The sequence below is a fragment of the Phragmites australis genome, chromosome 1 (assembly GCF_958298935.1).
Source record: "Phragmites australis chromosome 1, lpPhrAust1.1, whole genome shotgun sequence".
Taxonomy (NCBI): domain Eukaryota; kingdom Viridiplantae; phylum Streptophyta; class Magnoliopsida; order Poales; family Poaceae; genus Phragmites; species Phragmites australis.
Window position 1 is genome coordinate 26,112,925 of NC_084921.1, and position 23,412 is coordinate 26,136,336.

The following is a 23,412-nucleotide window of genomic DNA, read 5'->3' on the forward strand; positions in this document are numbered from 1 at the left end:
TGGGTATTGGCTAGAGACCTCACTTGAAAATTGTAATGTGAGCTATGAGTTCGCAGTTGTAGCTGCCAACTGCTACTTGCATGAATTGGACTCGACTTATTTGCATTCGGCAGAACTCAAATGTGGATTAAAATTACCTGATTTGATACATATATCATGAGTAATCCTGAGTAAGTTTGTCCAATAATTTCATGAGAATGTGTATACGTGAAGTCCGGTACCAATGTACCAGTAGGTGTCAATTCTAGTTACTTTGTCACTTTACAAAGGAAAAACATCAACAATATAATAATGATAGACCAACTAATAACTCCAAGTCCAGAAGCTAGTAGACCTCATGAAGGTACATTACAGACGCCCATCATGACAAACATAGCACTGGTGCCTTGCTTTGCCATCCGAGGTGAGTTCACTGGATAGATGAAGCTGGGTCATTTGAACTCACCGAAATCCTTCTGACCGGCGAGGATCCTCGAGATCTGGAGGCCTCGGCTGAAGGCTTGGTTGAACAACAGCCGCGTCTGGAACTCCGAGACGAAGGGGAACCATGACAGGAAGCCGATGGGCAGGAAGAGAACGAGACCCATTATGTTCTCATACGCCCGCCCGAGCTCCATGATGGAGTCCCACATCATGGTCTTCTTAAGCAATGGTGAGCATGCTTGTCCAATCTGCGACCAAGAAATCATATAAATGATTAGATACAGATTGAAGAGGATGATCTGAGCCTGTCAGAGGGAAAATTGCTAGTAGAAGCAATCTTGGCAATGTTTTAAATGATCAAACTGCTTGATGTGCTGCTGATCAATGTGCTTATCAATCAACTGCCTTCTCATGATTATCTTGAATCATTGTGGCATCGAACTATTTTTAATTAGTGAGCAGGTCTAGATGCTGGATTCTTCTTTTGACAGTTTCTTATGAACACAAAAAGCTCAAAGTATCAAACATATTGGCAAATGGAGGGTTGCACTCACCAGAAGAATACACCATCCAGTAGGCAAGAACCCAAGAATACTAGCAAAGACATCAGAAATCGTGAGGTTACCGACAACAAACAGGACCGCCATCACTGAGACAAAACCAAGGAAGAGAAGGCCCTTGAGGATGCGGAACATAAGCTGCAGGTCTGTTCCAAATTTCTGCCGCCCTATTGAAACCATCTAAAAGGGAGGAAGAACAAACAACCAGTAAGGACTTTAAGCATAAGGAGGTAACTATGACCAAATGAAAGGTCACAGTCTTACCTTCAAGACAACTAGAACAACGAGCATAACCACCCATGACGATGCATATACCTAGAAAGGAAAGTGGCATTACATTTGGATACACTGCTGTTTGTACAGACTACTAAGGAAACAGAGAATGCAGATTGTGTGTAGAGAAGTTACCAGAATGCTTTTGTTGCGACGTGCTATGTTAAGATGGTAGACAACGCCATACTGGTAGATCAAGAAACGAAGTGAAAGGATGATTTCTAACAGAAGGGCGCGACAGCTAGTCTTCCTGAGGTGCTCCTGCTCGCTTATCCACCAAGCTTCCCAGCTTTGGTCCAGAGACATGCCAATACCCCCTCGGTTACCCATCCACTTCCTCCAATCTGTCCAGTCCTCAACCGTCTTCTGCCACTCAAAGCAAGATGGATTGAAGATAAATGGCGCAAAGAGCCAAGAACCAACCAGGAACCATATGGAGAAGGTGACAAATAGGTACAGTTTTGAGCTGCGATAGGAACTTCCGTAGGCTAGATATACAACCAAAAGTATCAACAGTTCGAGTCCTTTGACAAAGTGGCTCCGGGAGTACATGCGGTAATTTTCAGCAAACTTTGCGTGGTACACGACAAATCCACGGCCTGTAGATCTGTATATAGCACCACCATGAAGTATTGTTCTCCCATAGTAGTGGGTTTTGGTGCCAAGCTGGAATGTGAAGAACACAGAGGCCAACTGAAGCTGCATGATTACAAACTCTCCTAAGGCTGTGCGGAACCCCTTCTCTAAGCCAACTTCCATGACCATAGGGAGGACAAGAATCAATCCTAGTTGGAAAACAGACTGTGAAGCGAGAGCATTTTCAAGAGGCTTGATGTTCTGCTCAATACGTGGATCCTGCAGAATAGACTTTTCCAGACCACTCAAAACTAGATACAGCCTCCCATACAAAAATACATAGACAGTAAGCACAGTAACCTGAAAGAAGGAACTATGGTTGTCAGTACGCAAAACATGCAGGGTTGACACACAACATTTAGATACCATGCTTAAACTCTCGGTCACAATGCTTGGAGCATGTGCACACCAAAATACACTGCACCTTTGTTGATAATAACTGAAATACTTTTACATGAAAGACTATACAAATCTTTCTGTTTGATAAATTCAACATGGGCGTGAAAAAAAATTGACATACAGTTAGATTATCTCCACCTGTGGTGGATGCAATTTCCCAGTAGCTGGGAGAATTCTGTATAATATGAGATACATTCTTTCTTCTTTTAAGTTTGCAAATGAATTGCTGTAGTTCTGGTTTTATTTAAATTTCTAGTAGAGCACTCCTTACTGTTCCTATCAGAAAGAAATAATAAGCATTCTTCAGAAGGTTTCATGTAGATAACTTCAGTTATTAGTGTTAGTTTCTTACCATGCTGCTGAAATAAAACCCAACTGTAGTAAAGTAGAAAGATAGCATTCTGTAAAAGTCAAATCTGCGTCCAAGTCGATAGATGTCCCGACTCAATGTTTGTTCACCATTGCCATTGGCCACTTTAGCTTCAAAGCTAGATATTTGATTCATTCCCACATCACGCCCCTTACCGACTTGCATGTATTCGTGATGTGTAATATTTCCCCCTCTCATTGTTGAATTATAACCTAAGAATATTGGATTCTGTAAGTGTAATTCGATAAGGAATAAGTGCAAGTTATTTGTAGGATATGCAGGTACCTGAAAAGATATCTTCACTGAGATTTATAGTCTTTGAGGCTTTACTTATGCCACCCCTAGTGATATGGAAGAGTCTATCAAAAATATCTGGGTGACCATAATGGAACCGGACCCTGTTTTAAATTGCAAAAATGAATTATAGAAATACAAAGCCTTGCTACAGTAAGAGCAATAACATGACGGGACAAAATGTACAAATATGAAAAAACAAACTATGCATTATTCAACAATGAGAAAATAAATTGTGAAGGCGTAAAGGCCATAGGATGTGTGGTGCAGCAGAAGCAGCTGTGCCCTTGGGTGTCCGCACCACAAGGCAACAACAGCAGCACATGCACGTATGGCATGGAGGCACGGCCAGGCAGCAGCAGCAGCACATGCACGTGTGGCATGGAGGCACCTTTCTAGCTAGGAGCACGTTTAGTTAGAATAGATGCCAAGCGAAATCTAGTTGTAGGATCATCGGTTTCTATACCAATAGACGTAAGTTGCTATATATCCTAGTTCCGGTTTGTTAGGAAACATATCTCTTGGTGTGTTAACAAGTTTGTTCGCCGGTTGGCTAAATGCACCTAGTTTATAAAGGTTGCCATAGCGTTTTACAAGTCATTAAGCAAGACATTAAACCAAAGTACCCACTCACGTGCTCCGTCTGCCTAACGTCTCCTCTCTCCCAAATATTTCCCTCAAGCCCTCTTTCAACTAGTGCTCCCTACCTCAAGTCACTCCCATCAGACCTCCCTCCGACGGATGTTTATACCCAGTAAAAGCCAGATCATAACAGAAATGCAAATATAAAACTTCTAGTTTCATCTTGAAGTTCTGGATGTTTACCCAGTAAAAGCCAGATCATAACAGAAATGCAAATATAAAACTTCTAGTTTCATCTTGAAGTTCTGTTAGTTACATTATCATCATCCAGCAAGTTCCATGCTTCTTAAATGTACACGTAGAGTAACAACCATTTCCACAATATATTTGAATTACTGCCCTTACCCACTCATTGTCGAACTTTCGTATTACCGAAGCATAACCTTCGCAACAGTCTAATCAATAGAAAAAATGCCAGGAACTGGTCAATTATTACCGATTATTGGTTCCACTGCAAATGGCTAGGATTGGTCATATTAATGATTGACTCTAGCCAGTTATCATGTTATTTCACCAAAAACAGTTTCACTTAGTTTTTAGGCAAGTTGCAGCTAGTGGTTAAAACCCACAACCCCAATCCAGCTGACCACCGCTTGGAGCTATAATGACTTTGCGGAGTTAGTGTTGTTGACCAGCTTCACTATAAAATTAGATTAGAAGTATAAGCTCACCAATTTACACAGAATATTTGAAATTCCTAGTAATTGCACACAAGATTGTTAGGATCTTGATCCTGTGAACCCAAAAGTGATCCAAAACACCGTTCCTACTAGGCTACAACTATCATTATCACATTAGGAATTTGCTACCCCAACTTACACATTATTTGATGAAATTGTATAAGGCAAGCTGGCTACAGGACACTGTGATAATACGGCATTTGATGAGGTGTAATATGAAAGGAAGGCTATGCCTTATACCATTATGGTTTGGTGTTGACTAATCATAATGTGGCCTTTCAAAAAATAAAAAAAACCTTTCAAAAATAATGTGTCCATTAAAACATCATTTTCCAGAGTTTTAAAGAGAGGTGGCATAAGTTCCCTCAAATGCCCCTACCAATGCCCCTACCTTTACCTCTACCTCAGCTCTACCGTACCCTTTCCTGACTCCAGCAAAAGTCACCTCGTTGAAACAACATCGCCATGGCGTCCACTCTGGCATCGTGGTTCGACCAAAAGAGCTTGTGCTGGCCTAGAATTTGGGGGCAAAGTTAGGGAACAACAGTGGGGCCAAGGCAGTGGCACATTAGATCTGGGGGAGCACAAAATCGGTTGTCAGAGTAAGACGAAGAGGCCAAGGTAGTGCCATGGTCGCCATGTAGGATGCCAGCACATTGCATTGACTACAGTAGCAGAATGGACCTGAAGCCCCGGATTAGTGGTAGCGGGTGGCAGTGGCGCTTGGTGGGTAGCAGGAGCCGCAACATGGATGACATGGACAGGCAAAGTGGTGGACCATGCTAATTCACGCCCCCTTCTTGACAGCCCCCTCCTTTCCTTTTTTGGAAACTTTTTTTTCCTCCGCGCCTTTCTATTTTTGAAAACTTCTCTAATAAACTTTTCTGTCAAAACTTTTGAGAAAAAAAGTTTTGAGAATAGTTTAGCTCAAAACTTTTGAGAAAAACTTTAGCTCAAAGCTTTTGAGAAAAAGTTGCAAACGGCTTGGGCTACCGTGGGCTGTCATGGGCCGTCACGCACTCGTGTGGGCCGGCTTGCTCGTGAATCGGGATTTTCGCAAAGTGGTGGGGCAGAAGGTGCTTGTAGACACTATACAGAGATCGGCCCAAGCCCACCTCAGGAGAGAATGAGGGAGGAGGAGGGACATCGTCACCTTTGGACCCTTGGCCCTAAAAATCCTAGAGACTACCTTTGGACCCTTTCTTGGTTCTCTTTTGAATTATGCACGTTGCAAGGAGAACTTAATATAAATAGGCAGTCTGCCATGAGTCATGAGATTGAAAGGGTCCAATCAGGGTCCAATGGTGAGGAGTAGTCAAAGGATTATCTTCAGCGAAGGTGAAAGGAGAAGGCGAAAAGTGGGGAACTTTGTACATATTTGAGGTACTCCCTGTACGAACTAAAAATACAAGAAAATGGTATGGGTGTGACAAAATCAGGCATAGCCTTCATTTGGTGCTGTACCTCAGTAATCGTCACACAATTATAGTGTTTAACAGGAAATTTTGCCAATGTACAAATATTAATGTATGTATGGATACATCATTTTCTTTGGAATGATTGGTTCATAAGATATGGACGAATGAGTTCAAAATACTTTGTGGCCATGGTTTTGGCCAAAGGGAAGAAAAGTTTGGCAACACAAAGAGCTATAAGTGATCCTGATGACTGATTTGAATATATTTTCATTTGAAGAAGACAATTGTACAATCCATATCAGCATGAGAGAAAAAATATTTGCATACTTGAGAGGATTTGCCAGAACTCTTTGCCCAATGGTAACAAAGCTCATCTCTTGGTTGGACATAAACCAAGCAAGTGATGAAACACTGAAATAGAAAAAACATATAAATGTTAGTAAAAAGACATACTTAGCATATAAATGGCATGAACAAACCAAAATTGAACAAATCTTTGGATAGACGGACAAACCTTCCAGTAAAAATGTGCTCACGTAGGCCCAATATAGTGGGTTTGCTATTTCCATAGTTTCTACTCTCAAACTCCTCCAGCACATTTCTCATTTTAAATGCCTCCTCTATATAATTATCCTACAAGTAAAATAAATTACCAGTGCTGTGTAACCTTGTGCACAATATCAAATTCACCTTGTGCACAATATCAAATTCAAAACCAAACCTGATTCATATCAATGGCCTGGAGTGCTTCTCCCCTAGTGAAGATTATGGCATGATTTTGATTTTCAGGTTTTCCTTCTCCAATAGCCGTCGGATTGCCAGGAAGTTTGATGCGGTAAATTTCCTAAAATGAATAATAGAATGCCAAGGATGAAAACCATCCAATTATTCATGTGTACACAGAAATAACACATGTTGCTTAACCTGAGATTTTGGTTGAATAAATAAGCATACAAAACTGATGAGAAACTACGAACAAGTTTGACACACCACTATAAACTTCAAACATAAGTGTAAAATTTTAATAAAGGTGCTTTTTTTTTTTTTTTCAGAAACAGGGCCCACACTCATCTATTTGCAGAGGAAATAAAGGTGCTTATATAAGAACATAACCTTAAGATGACATCATTACCACAAAACAGTCAACTCTTCTATATGACTTCACCGAATCATACAAAGGTAAGTGAGACTTCATTTATTCAATAAGTACCTCATCATACTTTTCACCACCTTTGACAAGAACAGAATAATATGTTTTCTCTGTTGTTCCATTTCCAGTCGGAGCCTCTCTCTCATCAATGAAAGCAACACGTAATGATGGGTTCCTGTGCAATTCAAAAGTCAGATGGGTCAGACCAAGCTTATTACATACAAGATCTCTTTGCGAAGTTGAGAACATTAGCTTTTGTACGTTATCATGAGATTAAGTATATTCAGATAGCAATTTTGGTCTTTCGGATCCTTGGATATCTTTTGCATGCCATAGACTTGACATGAGACAACATATGTGAACTTGATATCAGCAATAGCTTGTGCCATTTCGCAAACAGCCTCTGACTCTTGATAGGATGTTGTTGTTCTATCTCGGTCCAATCTAGCTGCAAAACTTAAACATGTAATCAAATATATAAAGATGGACACATACTTGAAAAAGAAAAGGGGAACACATTAGACTAACCAAGATCACTCATATCTTGAGCACATTGGGTCTCAAGCGCCTTCCTGTAGTACATCATTCCTCTCACTAACAAAGTAAAAGCAAACAGTTACAGAACAAGTTAGATGTTATGAACCACAGAATTGCACCAGTGATTTTACCAGTTCTGGTGAGCGTTTGACCCCTATAAGATGCCCAAGGACAGATTTCATCCATCTTTTTAAGTTCATCTTCAACCATCGGATTAAATTTTATCCGCTCAAGAAAGTTCTTCCATTCATCTATCAGCATGCAAGAGTCATGGTGAATCAATTTATGACAGCAGAAAAATAAGTAAGTTTCTCAGTTTTGAGGTCTAGCATAAACAAAATACCTGGGTATATTTTCCGTAGATAGAACAGTATGGATATACCATCCTCATTCTTTTTATAAAGATCCTCTGGTAAAAAGAGCACGTCCTCTTTGAAGTATGGAGTTAAAACACTGACACAAAAGCAGACAAGCTGTTAAACAAACTACTTATAATAATAATTCATACTCAAAATCTTTTTGGTAAAGTATTATGTAACATAAAAAATGCTGACCTTGAAAGCCATTATTGATTTCAGAAAAAAAAAATCAAACTGAGTGACAAGGAAAGGCCAAAAACCTTGGCAACAAAATGGATTGATGAAAGAAAGGAGATGGTGGATGAGTGAGTTGGGTTACCTACCTGAAGGACATCATGCTGCGGACTGGTGGAGCCCTTGGCATTTTCATAAAAAGTGAGTTTGCAAAAAAGGTGATCCTACGCCGAGCTTCCAAGTTCATCGGTACATATATAGCAGATTCTTTTGTTGTCAACAACAATTGAAGCCTAACACACTGTTAGCACAGAATATCACTAGATAAGACACTTCTTGTTTCTATGTAAACAATGAATTTTACTATTAAAATTCCTTCAAAAAATGTTACTATTGAAAATAGTTGCTCAAGAGGAAGCACAACCTTCTCCCTCCAATCATCATACTTTAGCCAGTCCAGATTTATATTTGCAAACAGTTGTTTTTGGCTGTCTTCATCCTTCAAGATACTGCAAGATTCACACAAAAGAGGGTCATCAGAAATTACCCAAGAAGGTGCTTATTTCATCATAGATCTTACCCTTGTCCATTTTTCATAATATCCTGCGTGATAATTTCCATTATATCTTGTAACAGATTGGCGACCTGTGTCTTTGCTGGATCATTTTCATCATAATCATCTTTCTGCAAATGGAGCGAATTCATTTTTGGAAGTGTTAAAAGGAACATGGCAAAGAAAAGATTTTTAATAAAGAAAACACAAGAGTAGGGGTTACCAGTACCAGTAGTTTTAGCAGCTTATCAAACTTAGTACTTAGTTGAGGAAGTTCATCCAATCGGAACTCTTTCACAAGTTGCCGACGTTGTATGCTATCTTCGATGCTTTCACGTATTCTATCAACAACTCTGTAGCCATGGTGCAATGTAATATCTAGTCATTAGCTAACCAGGTATGTACAAATACAAGCCCAAGCATCAGTTGAGGGGGCTAAAGAAAGATGGCTTACTTCTTATCACTTTCTTCTGCTATAAGGTTGTAAAGAATATCCAATAATGTCTCGTAGCATTCTATTACAGCATACTTGGTATAAGGATCCTGATTTATCCTTTTTCTCAATTCTTCATCCTTTTTCTTGACACTCTTTGCCATGTCAAGTGCAATTGGAATCTAAATATAAAATATCATGGCAATGAGCACAACAGCACTGACTCAGGGAGAAAATGGAGCAGTTCAGTTACTGAGAACTGAAAAAGTGTGTACCTTACTAGCAAGAAGGAAAAGAGGCCACTGAAAAACACTAGTTTTACTGCCAGATGATGGAACAATCAATAGATTTTTCTCCCTGTAAACAAAGGCAATAACAATCTTCTAAGACGTGTTGCAATTCAATAAAAACAAAAAAGAAGTGTTAAAACTGACAGCAACCTATCGCTTAGTAAGTCCTCGTCTCGCAAAGAATTAATAAATGCATTCCATATGTCAGCAAACTTATCAATGTGCGACCTTTTGGCTCCCTGGTGAAAAAGATTTTGCACCACACGTATAAAACAATAACCATAAATCCACTATCAAGTCAATTCAAAACAGTGTCATAAAAAGGATTGGTCACAAAAAAATTAGCATAACCAGACCTCATGTGTTTTGACCTGACTGCCATGATCAGGTACAAGTTTTTCGCCAAATGCTATTGGGATTGCCTCAAATCTTGATCTTAGCATCCCAAGGGTTCGGATCTTCAGAAAAGTGAACATTTGCAGTAAGGTCACTAAATATAGAATGTCAGCACTCCAATGTTACGACTAGTCTTAGGCTACCAACCTCACCCAAGCGGCTGAAAGCACCATTTACTCCACCACATATGGTGGAGAAAATGGCATACCATATTTGTGTGTCCATGAAGTATACCTGTATGTCAAATATAAATGAGCAACTTAGTGACGAAAAATTTCAAAGATGCCCACAAGAAGAAACTAATAAATTGGTACATACCATGACAATTGGAGCCCATACAGTAATCACAACACCTAAATTATGCTGCACTGTGAAAATTCAGTATACTATCTGTCAGTGCTAGAAACTTTATGCAAAGGAATTACATATAATAATACAAAATATCACAAAATAAACTTACAGTACGGGAAGAACTCATGCCACTCATAAGTCCCCACTCCCAAAAACATGATTGTTCTGGTAGGCCCAACAAGAGGAGAAATCTACCAATGTAAATAAGCATTAAAATCTCAGTAACTTTTGCATATGTGAGGTTATAAAAGATTAATGATTTCTCTTAAGCTAACAAAGAGGTTAGAGAAAGCAAAAGAAAGAATTCCATAAGTTAGGAATTTATAAATATTTGTCCCAGTGTAGCAGTTGGACAGTGGTAATGTAATAGCAAAGTATATGCCAGAATCAAAACATGTTTAATGAAAAAAGTATAGGAAACCTATTTCTTTCTTTAAGAACAACAGTGGAGTGCCCTACTGAATATATATCTAGACTGGCCTTACAAAAGTGATCTAAGAAAGTTTGTCTCAAACACATTTCACAATATTACAATTTTGACGGATTGTTTAAATGCACTGACACTCTTTGTGACTGTTTCTTAACTTTTCTCTTTTCTTTTGGTGTGTGTGTGTGTGGGTGGGTGGGGGTGGGTTGGGGGGGTGGTGTTGGTGGTGGGGCGGGGGCAATAAAGTTGGGAAATAAATGTTGAACAATTAACCCGTCGAAAAGATGGTGTGGCCTAGGTAGGCCACCAAGGATTTCCGAAAGAAGTATTTGGAGTGATTGAGGAAGAGGCGATGTTGACATAACGTTGGGCTCTATATGAGGATGCCATCAAAGAAAAAGAGGGCAAAGCTCCGGGGGTAGGGTCAAAGCACGTCACGTGACGCGCTGGTCAAGTTGAATGCCATGACCAAGAAATAGAAGAGGCCCTTGTGGAACATGGTCCTCTTGATGTCCGGGTGAATAAGCACTTGGTGTCAAACTTGGTGAAGAATTTGGCACCACACAGTTTGCAAGGAGACCATCAATGACAAGAATGGGAAAGTTGTCCATGATCATCTTGTCATTCAAGGAGTGGTACTCGATGTAGAACCACCAGGTCCCATCACGCTTCTTGATGAGCATACGTCGATCGGGAGGGGCTCCTATATGCCGATGGTGGAGTTGGATATGTTGCTCTGCTATGAGAGGCCTCAAGTAGCAATGTAAAGTCAAGAACTTCTTGAAGTATTCCACGAAAGTCCCCATGCGCCAAGGGAAGCGAGATCCCTAATAGGGTTGCTACACATAGGAAGCCTAAAGTAGGTGTAACACATTGAATCCAAAATCTGTTTATAGCCTAGCCCCTATGTGGGACAAGCCCACGTACACATAGTACCTCTCTTGCACTTTCGTCCTTGTTTTGTATAAAAGGGTTAACCTGAATGTGCTCAGACCACGTATGTTTGGAGCACTTAGGTTAATAAGCTAGCTCAAACCTATCTAAACTCTCCATGTGGGACTAATCCCACCACACAAACACCTAGACCACATGCGCCAGCACCACACTAATGGGCCGGAGTATTACAGTAGGCATTGACCAGTTCGATGAAGTGACACCAAGATGGAGTACCGCCGTAGCTTCAAGTGTAAGTACAACATTTGTGCCATCCCCATATTGTGCAAGGATGTGAGCCAGACCTTGTCCTCAAGGTGCATGATCCCCTAAATAATTTCTCGCAACGATTGAGCAACAACAACAGACCTTTTCTCTAGTCAAAGGTTAAGAAGTTTAGCTTATGGAAGCAGTGGGACACTGGTTCGCTCAAGTGGGAACTTGTCTGCATCCCTAGTAGGGCCAAGGCCAATGTACATATTGTAGATGCTTTTGTCGGACGCACATACAGGAGGCGGCAGAAGGAAGTCCAGGTGCAGCAAGAATTGGTGCCAGGTTAAGATAGAGTTTCATAGGCTTAAGTTAGTTCAGTTTTAGATTCGTCACATCCAATAAGAGTTAGTTCAGTTTAGATTCATTAGTTAAGATAAGATCTGTTAGTCGGTTGAGCTAGAGATTTGGTTGTTACCAATTGTGTAAACGCTGCTTATTTATTGAAGTGGCGAAAGGTTGAAGGAAGCAAGCAATAAAATAAGTTAGCCTCATGTAATCGCTGCTCAGAGCCTCTGCAAAGAGGGCGAGTACGCTAGTTCCCCTTCCCAGTTCATATCAGTACACCTCAGGTGTTGGTAAGATGCCTTTGACGCCCTTGTGTTTGCCCTACACGGCAGTTGTGAGACCTCCTCTATCTCTAAAAGGGACTTGTCCTTGACATATTCCATTTGGCTAATGGAGACATGGTGTGCGCAATGTTACTAATTGTCTCCTTGCACGTATCTGTGAAGGCATCGACCTTCTTCGCTAGGTTCTCATCACCAATCAACATGGTCAAGGACACAACGACGGCTTTGATACCATATTGTCATGGGCTTGTGATCTAGGGCTAGAGTTGAGGTGGTAACCATGGTCCATGAGAGAAAGAGAGAGTTTGGTTTCTTCTTTCTTGATTGAGACAAATGTGCTAGCTTGATACAGATCTAGTGCTAACAATCAACTAAATGGATCTTATCTCTTAACATAACTATCTAACTTGATGAATAAGAAAACTAACTATTCTGAAGCAAAATAACCTAAGATAAGGCTGCCTTATCTCTAAGCCTGGGCTGTTAGAGGTGTTGGCATAGTGGCGGTGCCGCCGCCTCCCTTGGTACGCTGTGTGTAGACATGGCCCCACATGACAGCAGGACAGAGTCAGAACCCGCAAATTAGACCTTACTCATCTATTGTTACAGTCTGGTTATATAGGCAAGCTGTGAAATTTTATTGTTATTATCTAAGGCTCGAAGCTCATTAGTAGAAAACAATAATGCCTATATTATACCAACCTCAACATAAAAACTGAAAGTGAGCTTGCATATAAGCAATAGAATCCAGAACGATGTGTACCTGTTTTATTAAAAAAAAATCAATATCAGACACAGATGCTAAGTATGAAGAATCAGGTGTCAAGAAAATGTAGCACTTACTTAAGAAGTGAACATGTGCCCTCATACATGCCTCTCGCAACATATGACTTTGGCTGATTTGAAATGAAAACGTGTCAGAACTACAAACAAAACAATTCAGCTAAGTAGTTGTGTACATGAATACAGTCCAATATACAAATGCTTACCTGATTCCACCACAGAAGAAATCTAACAATGCGAGCATTTGAACGCTCTAAGGTTTTTCGAATTGGTAGAAATATGAAAAACAAGGCACTGAATATGTTTGGTAACATGTAAATAGCAACTGCAAAATTATAAATGGATTCACTCTGCAGATTTCCAATCCAATTGCTGAAGAACTTCACAAGGCCTGTCGGATTTTGAATAGAGCTTGCGTATGTTGTCGGAAGAATTATCAACCAGGCAATAGCTACGACAAATTTTAGGATGTATCGTGTCATTTGTGAGCACTCCAGGCTCCTCCAAGCTTTCCAGTTGAGAACTATTTGTAGTGTGGCTGAAAAAGTTTAAAAGACTAAATTCAGAAATTGTAGAGCACTTGAAACAAGGACTGGAGCATCATCAAATTCTATTAAGATTTCTCATACAAGTCGAAATCAAGCAAGACTTGCTTAAGATATATGCAGTAAAAGAAATAAGTAAGGTCATAAGATGCAGAGAATCCCTGAGTGACAAAGTAAAGTTGTACCTTGAAGGAAGTTTAGGAATGCAGCCGTTATGAAGATTGTCAATACATTTCTGAAAACATCTGGGTCAAATATAGAAGAAAGTGATCCAGAAGGGCTCCAGGCAATAATTACCATCGCCTGCAAGTGAAGAAACAAATTATATGGCACATACAGGAAAATGTAACAATATTTTATGCAGGGGCCATCATTTACCTGGAAAGCCAATATAAAGAAGGCCCACATTCGATCAAAACTTCTGAATAAGTGCAAAAAGGTCCGGACTTCAACAAAGTTTGTTTTTGATACCCTTCGTCTGCTACTCGCATGATCATGTTTCTGTGAACATCTGAAGTTAGTTCCACTATCATATCAGATATAATTAGTTATGATCAAATTTCCTTCAGCGACATGCATATGAAACTATGAAAAAATAATTGCAAATGAATCTATGTTCCTCTCTGTCCCTTTTTCTAAGTTGACATATTTTGAGGAACTTATATCATCAATAGGAAGCAATTTGGTACATGGCCACAGACAGCATGAAGTAACAATTACAACAACGTCCAGAAGGAACAATTTTTCTTTTCTGAAGGATATTGTTTCAAATGGCCAGAGATTCCTTTAACATATAAGTAATCATCATCAAAGTACGTATGTAAAATCACTTGATGTGGCATTCTCTCAAATAAATTTGTGACTCGCAAATCAAATATGCTCTAACAAATAAACTCAATTAAACTTGATTGCTTTGCCATTGTGTTCCAAGTTTCTAACCCTGCCCTTCTCACTTCCTACTGTTTTCTTTTTTACTTCCCTGAACCTCTTCCCATCGTTAATGTGCTTGGACATATTACCTATTATGTTTCCTTGTACAGAAATCATCTTGTACCCCTATGTGCACCAAAAGAGTTCTTAAAGTTAGGAAAAGTGCATAATTTTTTTTCGATAACGGAAGTTTTATTAACTCTCATCGTTACATCAAGGTGATACAACCGCACAAGAGTTAGCCCCCGACCTCTATATAACTCAGATGCACACAACCAAAGGACAAGTGCATAATGCACTGTTCCATAAATAAATAAATAATGGAATGTTGAACATGCAATGTTATGCACACATGGCATGTGTGAAAAATAAAATTCATCTGTAGAGTAGAGCACCGAAAAGAACAACCACTGCATTGTGCACAATGACATGCATCACTTGTCCATTTGGTTCTCTACAATATGGAAATATTTGGCACAAGAATCTTGCAGTGTGCATTGGACTACATCACTAAATCTATAATTTTATGGGGCATCCACAGAGGAATCGAGGAGGATTGAAGGGATAGGAAGCAGGAAGCCTGTAGTTTTTTTTACAGCCTTGGTGCAGACGCACGCTCTGGTGATGAAAAGGGACGGATCCGAGAGGTGAAAAACTCTGATGGCATGGCTGATCTTCAGTCAGGTTTGAATAGTAGGAAACGAGTATCAACACATGTGTGATGTCTCAAGGTTATGTGAGAGGAGGAGATCTCTAATGCACGTGTTCATATGATGTGATGTGACTGAGTAGAAGTCTTCACCCAAACATTGCATTTCTTGAAAGACCTCAGCATTATTACTGCAATAATGCAGGTGAAAGTTTGCTAATTTACCCGAAATGGTCTTGTACACATGAACAATAAGACAGAACTGCACAGATAAAATTATAGATCTTTAATATAAGCTAAACCCAACAAAGTGGATAAAACAATGAATATTCAAAGTTCAACGAGTATTTCATTCTTATTTCCCACATGAGACAAATCCTACAAAGGTCAGCAAATTGAGCCTGTAAACAAAAGGTCAGCAAATTGTTGATGCGTGGATTATGGTTCGTCTGATGTGAACTTATGTATTGAAAAATCAGAAACACCTGTCATTCTTATGTCAAACTGCTGGCAGTACATGTTCAACAAAAATCAAAATAATGCAAAGAATTAATGAGTAACCTCGGTTTCGTTTTTAGGTTTGGCAGGATCTGCGAAAAAGTCAGCTGCTAGATCCATTGGCCATCCAAGTTTTTTGAAGCATTTTTTCGACCTGAAAATGTGGACATTTATCAAAAAAGACCACTGGTAACAAAAGCATGTTTGCTTTATTTTCTAGCACTTGCTAATAAACCCTCCTTTTCATAATATAGACCCCAATTTTCTTTTACTATGTTTCAAAACATATCTTAAGAAAACAAATGTGCATTTAAGCCATTTTTCCCTATTTATGCCCAATCAATGATAGATCTCAGTAAACAATTGCACCTTTGATAGGGGTAGACATGTCACTTTTCCTTTTCTCACCATTGTTTTAACCAGTGTTTTAAGCTGCTAGGCACTAGGCGGGCGGTGGGGTGCCGCCTAGCACCTAATCAACGATTAGGGGTGCTAGTCAGCCAATAGGCTGTATAAGATGGCACCTAGTGTCTATGCGGACTAGGCAGCCGATTTTGCAACAGTGGTTTCAACATTTCTTACTTCCGATTATAATTGCAACAATGAGCCTTACACTGTGAAATGGGGGCTGTTGGAAAAGCACAGAAATGCAACTATTAAGAAGGAATTACCAGAAGTATTCATTCAAGTCATCATAGTTTCTCCACTTTGAGTGGCTCACAGTACCATGTTTGCTCCCTATAGCTTCCTTTTGCATGAAAAGAGAATTACAGAAAGCAAAGAAGAACATTATATAAGATAACCAATAGAGAAAGGATTATTCACATCTGCATGCTTCAGTCTACTAGGATGTAGGCATAAATACAAGAGAGTCAAAGTTGGCTAAAAACAGAGCACATACCTTCCGCATAACATTGAAGATGGGTTGAATAACTAGCTGCAAAAATGCATCATCGCTCCCCTCTCTACGAAATGGTGGATCAAAATATTCTTCTCTTCTATCAGATATTATGTCATATAAATCTCTCGCCATCTAGCTCCAGGTCCAAAAATATTATTAATGAGTTAGTTTATGTTTGTACATGACCAACGGCATTAGCCACTAGGCCATTTATGAGAAAAAAATTGCGTGCAGGTCCAGTTTAAAGATTTTATTTAAATAAGACGAGTTTGAGACAAAAAAGAAATTAAAAACGGTGATGCAAGTTTGAAAATCATAGATAGTCAGTCGCACCAATTTCAAGGTACCAGTGGGTATGCCACTTATTTTGTATACTTCATTCTTACATAGTGCCCTTGAAGTTTATGTGCTGATCTGTATTGAATTTAAGTGTTCCATGCTCAGAGACTCTTTCCTAACTTAACTGGACTAGTAATTATCGTCTTGTGCCACAACAAACATATCCATATAATGTCTTGTTGTACTGATGGACCTTATGTACCCTAGATGTTTACATGCTTTCTAAATCTACAAAACCTGTAGCATCACTGTGCATAAGGTGGTAAAATTGTTGCCTGGAACAATCAATTACTAACATGTCTCTGCCTTCGGGGGAAAAAGGATGAACCGCTATTCTCTGTCCCAATAGTCTGATTTTCAACAACAAAAATAATTTCCTTTTTCATGGTTTATTATAAAAAACCATCACACATGGCACATAAGTCAACTTTGTGTTCTCAGGACTCTATCCAGTGACAGCATAACCTTCAGACATGGACAACAAGGCATTCCCTCATATGGTATAATCAGGGTTATCCATGCAGACCAGTGTTAGCATATCGGCTAGTACGACCAATACTATGAAGTTCACACACACTGCATGGAAGCCGATACATCAAGGCTGGTTTATATACTGACAAGACTTGACATACCAGCACTGCTTGTCACTATTATTGAGACTGATGCAGGGAAAAAAAAGGAATCTGACAAACTAAATTTACAATAAAACTAAAACAGATCAAGGAAAAAACAGCTAAAGAACTGGAGTTCAAAATTCCAACACAAGGAATGAATCATAAGTAGAATTACGGTGCCACTTACGTGGTGGAAGATATAGCAAAGACACTCAGGCATAAAGCGAACATTGGAAGCTTCACCCCAAATCAGCAAATATAGTCCTATGTAGAGAAGCTCTGCCTGTTGTGCGGAGGCATCCCTTGGGATTCTGCGATTTAGAAATTCTTCACAGTTAATATATGATTTCAAGAACAAGATGCACATCAAACTGTTACATTGCTTACCTAATGTTTGACTTCAAATGCAAGTATTGACACCAAGAGTCGTAATTTTGAAAAAAGTTCTTCATCAAGTGCATCACTGTAGTACTGTCTATCTGCAAATCATATGATTAGGTTTACTGTTTTTACATTTGTAGAAGCTGAGAAGTATATGCAGAAGGGTCCCCAAGAAGCTAAATTGATTCAAGATAACTGAAATAAGAAGTTTGAAAGGACTATTTACCTCATGATGGTGCCTTTCACTCTGGTGGACATTACCCCCCTTTCTCATATCAATGTTTGCAAGCAACAAAATCAAATGCTCCTTTTGATTCTCAACATTCCCTTTCTATACGAATGAAACAAAATATAATATTATTAAAGACATGCTCACCAACAGTCCAACAGTCTAAGTAGATAACATAGTATTCATTCAAAGTACACAACTATATCAATCACAATTAGAGCACAGTAAGATACTACACAGAGTTTCCATTATGAAAGATAATAGAAGATCTATACTTCTTTTTGAAGTAAAAACTCGCATTTTGAGTTTAACAAAAAAATTCCATTTCATGAAACAATATTTATTTGTCGCAAATAAACATGATTATTTGTTGCAAAGATAATTAGAGCACAGTAAGATACTTCACAGAGTTTCCATTATGAAAGATAATAGAAGTCTATACTTCTTTTGGGGGTAAAAACTCGCATTTTGAGTTTAAGAAAAAATCCATTTCATGAAACAATTTTTATTTATCGTAAATAAAAAATTCCTTGCTTGCATCCCTAGGATCTATGAAAATGATATATTTTTTTGGTTACACTAGTTTTGTTCGATTCTTATTACTTACTCCCTCCATCTATCTAGGGAATACATGCTAGTTTTGTTGTTTCCAACAAACTTTAATGCAAAGTGTGCAACCAAAGCATGTATGCATGCATAGAGCATTTAAGAAAGCATGGGATTAAGTAGGGGAGTGGCTGCTTTCTCTTGCATTAATAAGGGGTAGCATGGTCTCTTCAACATAATTTTACAAGCAAATATCACAAAACTGTTAGATATATATCTCTCTCTGTGTATTATCCCCAGTCTAAAGGGGTTTCTTGCATATTGTTACATGTACATGTGTATATATACTGGTTCAGGACCTCCAGGGAACTCCAGGGAATACAAGTTGTTATTCCTAACATGGTATCAGAAGCAACAGCAAGAAAAGTGTGCAATGTGGTCATGTGAGCCACCAGAGAAAAAAAAGTCCCATCATAGTCGAGATCATGCTCCTGCTGAAAACCATGGGCGACAAGACAAGCCTTGTAGCGCTCAAGAGAACCATCAGAACGGGTCTTAACCTTATAAACCCACTTGCATGTGATAGGACGAACATGTGGGGGAAGATGAACAAAATCTCATGTGTCGGTGCGCTCAAAAGCAGCAAGCTCCTCTGCCATTGCATGCTGCCATTCCTGATGAACAACAGCAACACGATAAGAAGATGGCTCGGCAGGAACAACACCAACAAAGCCAAAACGATCAAGAGGTCGAATCGAATGGCAATCACGAAGAGAATAGCGAGGAAAGGAAGGAGGAATTGAATCACCGGAAGAAGAAGGCTCATCAAAAAGCGGCACAACAAGATGTATCTCTCCAAACTCAGTGTGGTTGATCTCCCGTGAGCTTGAGGGGGGGGGGGGGTGTTAGATATATATCTCTCTCTTGTAATATCTCCAGTCTATAAAGGGTTTCTTGCATATTGTCACATGTACATGTGTATATATTCTGACACAGGGCCTCCAGGAAATACAAGTTGCTATTCCTAACAAAAACTACACTTCTTTTGGGTAAATTATAGCTAAACTACACTTTTTTGTTTCCATTTCACAAAACCACACTTCTTTTAGGTAAGTTATTATAGTTTCCATTTCACAAAACTACACTTTCATTATAACAAATTTTAACAAACCCACACTTTTGTTAGGTTGAACAGCTCAGACCCACATGGCATATTCATGTAGAGTGTGAGTATGCCATGTGGGCTCAGGATCTTCAAAATGTAGTTTTGCAAAAATTTGTTGCAAAGAAAGTGTAGTTCTGCGAAATGGGAACAAAAAAGTGTAGTTCTATGATACATAACCCAAAAGAAGTGTAGTTGTGTAAAATTTACTCTAATTTTACACTTAGTTATGGGTTTCCTTGGTTTGTGCGCAATGGTGGGTGTGGATAAATATAGCGAAACAGAGGGAGTAATCCCCTTATATAGATGACTTGACCACTAAGAAACTTATTGCTAAAGATGGAATCCAACATATATGCAACAAACATGATTGACTTAAAAAGTTATGAGATATACATGCAGCTAACATATTTATGAGATAACCTTCCAACTATACCACACGAACAACAACTGCATGTACCATTCACGCTCTACAGTACTCATATTTCCTTGCAGCTGTGCTGGGCATAGGTCCATAATATAATAATTGAAAACCAATTTCACCCAAACAACATTTTCATAACTGCTACTCAACTGCCTAACAACTTAAAATCCATATTAGCAAATTTACAGAAACTTGTATTTTCAAAAAATTATTAACAAAATCTGTGATCCAAATAACCAATAGGTGGTACAGGTTGATCTCTGTAATCGATGTCTTAATAAAAAAATCCAAAAGAATGGAAATTCAGGAATTCCAAACCAAACATGCAGGATTTCAATTTGATAAGGCAATACACTGCAGTATACAAAATGAAATCAATTCGCTATTCAATTTGTTGGCACCTGAAATCCAAATGTTTGCCAGAGCCAGTCCAGCAAATCATGGGGTATGTCCATCTCTTCAGACACCGTCGTTCCGTCTGAGCTTTGGGATACTTCAGTCCTTGGCATTGGAAGGCCTTCAATCCTACGAAGAAGACGCACTGCTGCTTTGATCTGCACTATGTCACAGCACGTGAATTCATACAACATGTGGTATTCACAAAAGAAAACTAAATGAACTGAAGGTATATGACCTCGGGAATTTCCATTATTGGTTGTCTTGAACCAGTAATATTTAGGGGTAGAATGTTGTACTGTGAAAAGGAAGCTTTATCCTTTTCAAAGCCTTTAAACTGCAAAAAGGAAATTCCAAGTAATCTTATTACATGATATAGAAAATGTGACGAAGGTGAAATAGAATGCTGCAAGTATATGTAATAATGGGATACAGAACGTCAGCATGATGTATTCCAGGCGCCACAGTTTTCAGAACATCATATAGGACAGACGCAATCTGAAAGTATCTAGTCATCTCCTCCCTAAGTCACTCAATAAACAATAAGTTAACATAGCGAAGTATGATAATTTGCAAGGTTGCTAATTCAATGCAATGTTGATCATACTTACGATTTTCTCGTTTCGTGACCTTTCTCTAGATATTCTTTACAGTACTGCTCATAGAACCTTTGTATCTCCTTTGCATCGGTTGAAGCAAGCTTGCGCGCTGTCTCTTGTCCATCCTGCCAAACAAAAAAGGGTAAACATGCGGAGACACATGTATTATTGTTTTTGGTTGGATGGCAGCTAGAGTGGTTGACATATTGAGACATTTTACTCCGGAATTATGGACAATTCACATTGGTTATATTTGGTTTTTGTATTATTCTTGCATGTAAACACTTCACATCAGAGTATTCTTCTAAGAAAGCGAAATTACGAAACCTCTCACTCCACAAAGTTCTCCCAGAAACTAATGGAAAATAATTGGTTTTTTGCATGAATAACTAAATGCCTGTTTTACTGACAAAATCCTTTATAGACCACTCGAACTAGGTGTTTGGCGTTTGATGTCTACACTAGGGTCAATAACAAGAGCAAAGTAGAAAAATCTGAGAAAACAAACTTTGTTTCTACGACTTCACCAATCAAATTTACAATGATACCAAAGTTAATACGATCTTCTGTTTTCACGGCAGATAATCAGATAGTTCAGTTTGGCATCGACTGATCAGCGTCAAGAATAAGTATACCTTTTCTAGCCTATGCAACAGATATGTTTTGAATTGCCGAACTCCACGTCCACTGGAGGTTGGATCCATATGGTGAGCCTTCTCGAATGCAGCAAACCGACCTTGTTTAGAAAGCAACGCCGAACAAGTCAAAACAACATTGAGATATTACAGTATATAACTGAATGATTAAAATTATGCACATGAATTAGCTAAATTTTTCTTCTTCGTTCAAAGAAGCGTCACAGTAACATGCATAGGTGCGACTGCATCACAGCTACTGACTAACTCAACTAGTGTGCTCTTCTTTTTGTACTAAACTTTAGCAAAACAAAAGCTATAATAATTAACAAAACAAAGGACTCTGCGATGCTCATCGGTGTTTGCATCCCGGTGATACTCATGTTCCAACTAGAACTATGCAGAGGACTAAAAATATAAAAGGGTGTTGTCTGACGTAACACGCTCTGTTCGTGCAAAATGCGGCAGTGAACGAGAGAGAAGCTGTAACGTATGAATCAGGATGGCTGCGGTGTGCACGCGCCCGTGCGTGTGAGAGAGGGATGCGCGCACACATACATAGGTAGGCGACGCGCGGGTTCTCCTCCTCGATCTCGTTGGCGGCGCGGAGTATGGGGACGATGGGCGCGAGCGAGGACGGCACGAGCTCGCTCTCCTCCATGAACGGGCCCTCGGTGCCGTCCTCCCCGGAGAACCCGTCGGGGCGCATGGTTAAGGCGCGGGTGGGCGCCCGCGAGAGCGCCCGCGAGGGCGCCCGCTGCCGCCCCGACTGGGACCGCATCGGCGACGGCCCCCCGCCTCCGCGGGCGTTCGCCATCCCCGGCGACGCCACTCCCGACGGCGTTCCTGTTGCTGTGCGCGCGGGCGCGGTGGTGATCGACTAGTGCGGGTGCGGCGGCGGTGGTGGTGAGGAAGCGAGGTGGGGAAGGGAGGGGAGCGGGGCAAGGCATCTTAAAGGAGGGAGGGAGGAGGGCTCGAGGCTGTGCCTGAGTGTGGAGCGCGCCTTTTCGCTTTAGGAATGGCTTTGGCCGCTTTGGCTAGCTTTCGACCGGACCGGGGTGTCCCGTGTCGGGGGGATTGGGATAGAAAAAGCAACTCCAAACCGGGGTGTACATACATCTCTTGTTTGCGTCGTTCATGTGTTTTGAGATTCGAAAATAACTGCAGCCACTTGAAAATGTTTTTCACATCAATCGTTATGTGCCATAGTTATGTTCTTTCTCCATCTCAGTAACTTGTGTGTATAATTTCTTCCTTATCTGTTGTCAGGTTTAGTGAACATTTGTCTGTAGGAGTTGTCATTGTTTTAATTTTTGCTCTTATTTATTACTGTTTTTAAGAGATATCTAGGTTATATTGTTAAATAGAATTACCTATCCAATTGAAAGTAATATAGTGGTTACCACTAGCTTAGTTAAAATGTCATTCTGCGTTCGAAGTTTTGATTATTGGAAGTTAGCATCTGTACACTGCAATATATCAAAGATTTAACTATTGGAAGTCTAATTTTGCAATGTAGCCATCTGAGATTGATTGTGACGTGAGTATATCCGATCTTTCGAAGGTAATATGATAATTGATTGGTAGAGTTTCAACGTTGATGATCTAAAAGTTATGACCAGAACTAATCGAGAACCCTCG

At 39.7% G+C, this 23,412-nt stretch overlaps 1 protein-coding gene across 1 annotated transcript; it reads right to left on the bottom strand.

Moving 5' to 3' along the window:
* Nucleotides 1–161: 161 nt before the first annotated feature.
* On the bottom strand, nt 162–22,785 carry LOC133913380 (callose synthase 7-like). The gene is made up of 42 exons (XM_062356519.1): nt 22,330–22,785; nt 21,772–21,872; nt 21,149–21,261; nt 20,976–21,060; nt 20,776–20,874; nt 20,543–20,695; nt 18,007–18,111; nt 17,787–17,878; nt 17,587–17,710; nt 16,447–16,578; nt 16,217–16,293; nt 15,609–15,699; nt 13,847–13,969; nt 13,654–13,771; nt 13,130–13,461; nt 12,984–13,036; nt 12,843–12,903; nt 10,048–10,129; nt 9,906–9,955; nt 9,735–9,821; nt 9,548–9,649; nt 9,342–9,430; nt 9,177–9,258; nt 8,923–9,083; nt 8,692–8,821; nt 8,496–8,599; nt 8,340–8,424; nt 8,065–8,216; nt 7,726–7,835; nt 7,514–7,633; nt 7,374–7,439; nt 7,107–7,293; nt 6,906–7,020; nt 6,417–6,539; nt 6,210–6,328; nt 6,023–6,106; nt 2,947–3,059; nt 2,644–2,873; nt 1,392–2,192; nt 1,248–1,298; nt 978–1,163; nt 162–671 (listed from the first exon to the last, which is right to left on the bottom strand). The coding sequence occupies exons 1-42, from the start codon at nt 22,586–22,588 to the stop codon at nt 432–434; spliced, it is 5,787 nt and encodes a 1,928-aa protein (XP_062212503.1). The 5' UTR covers nt 22,589–22,785; the 3' UTR covers nt 162–431.
* Between the last annotated feature and the right edge of the window lie 627 nt (nt 22,786–23,412).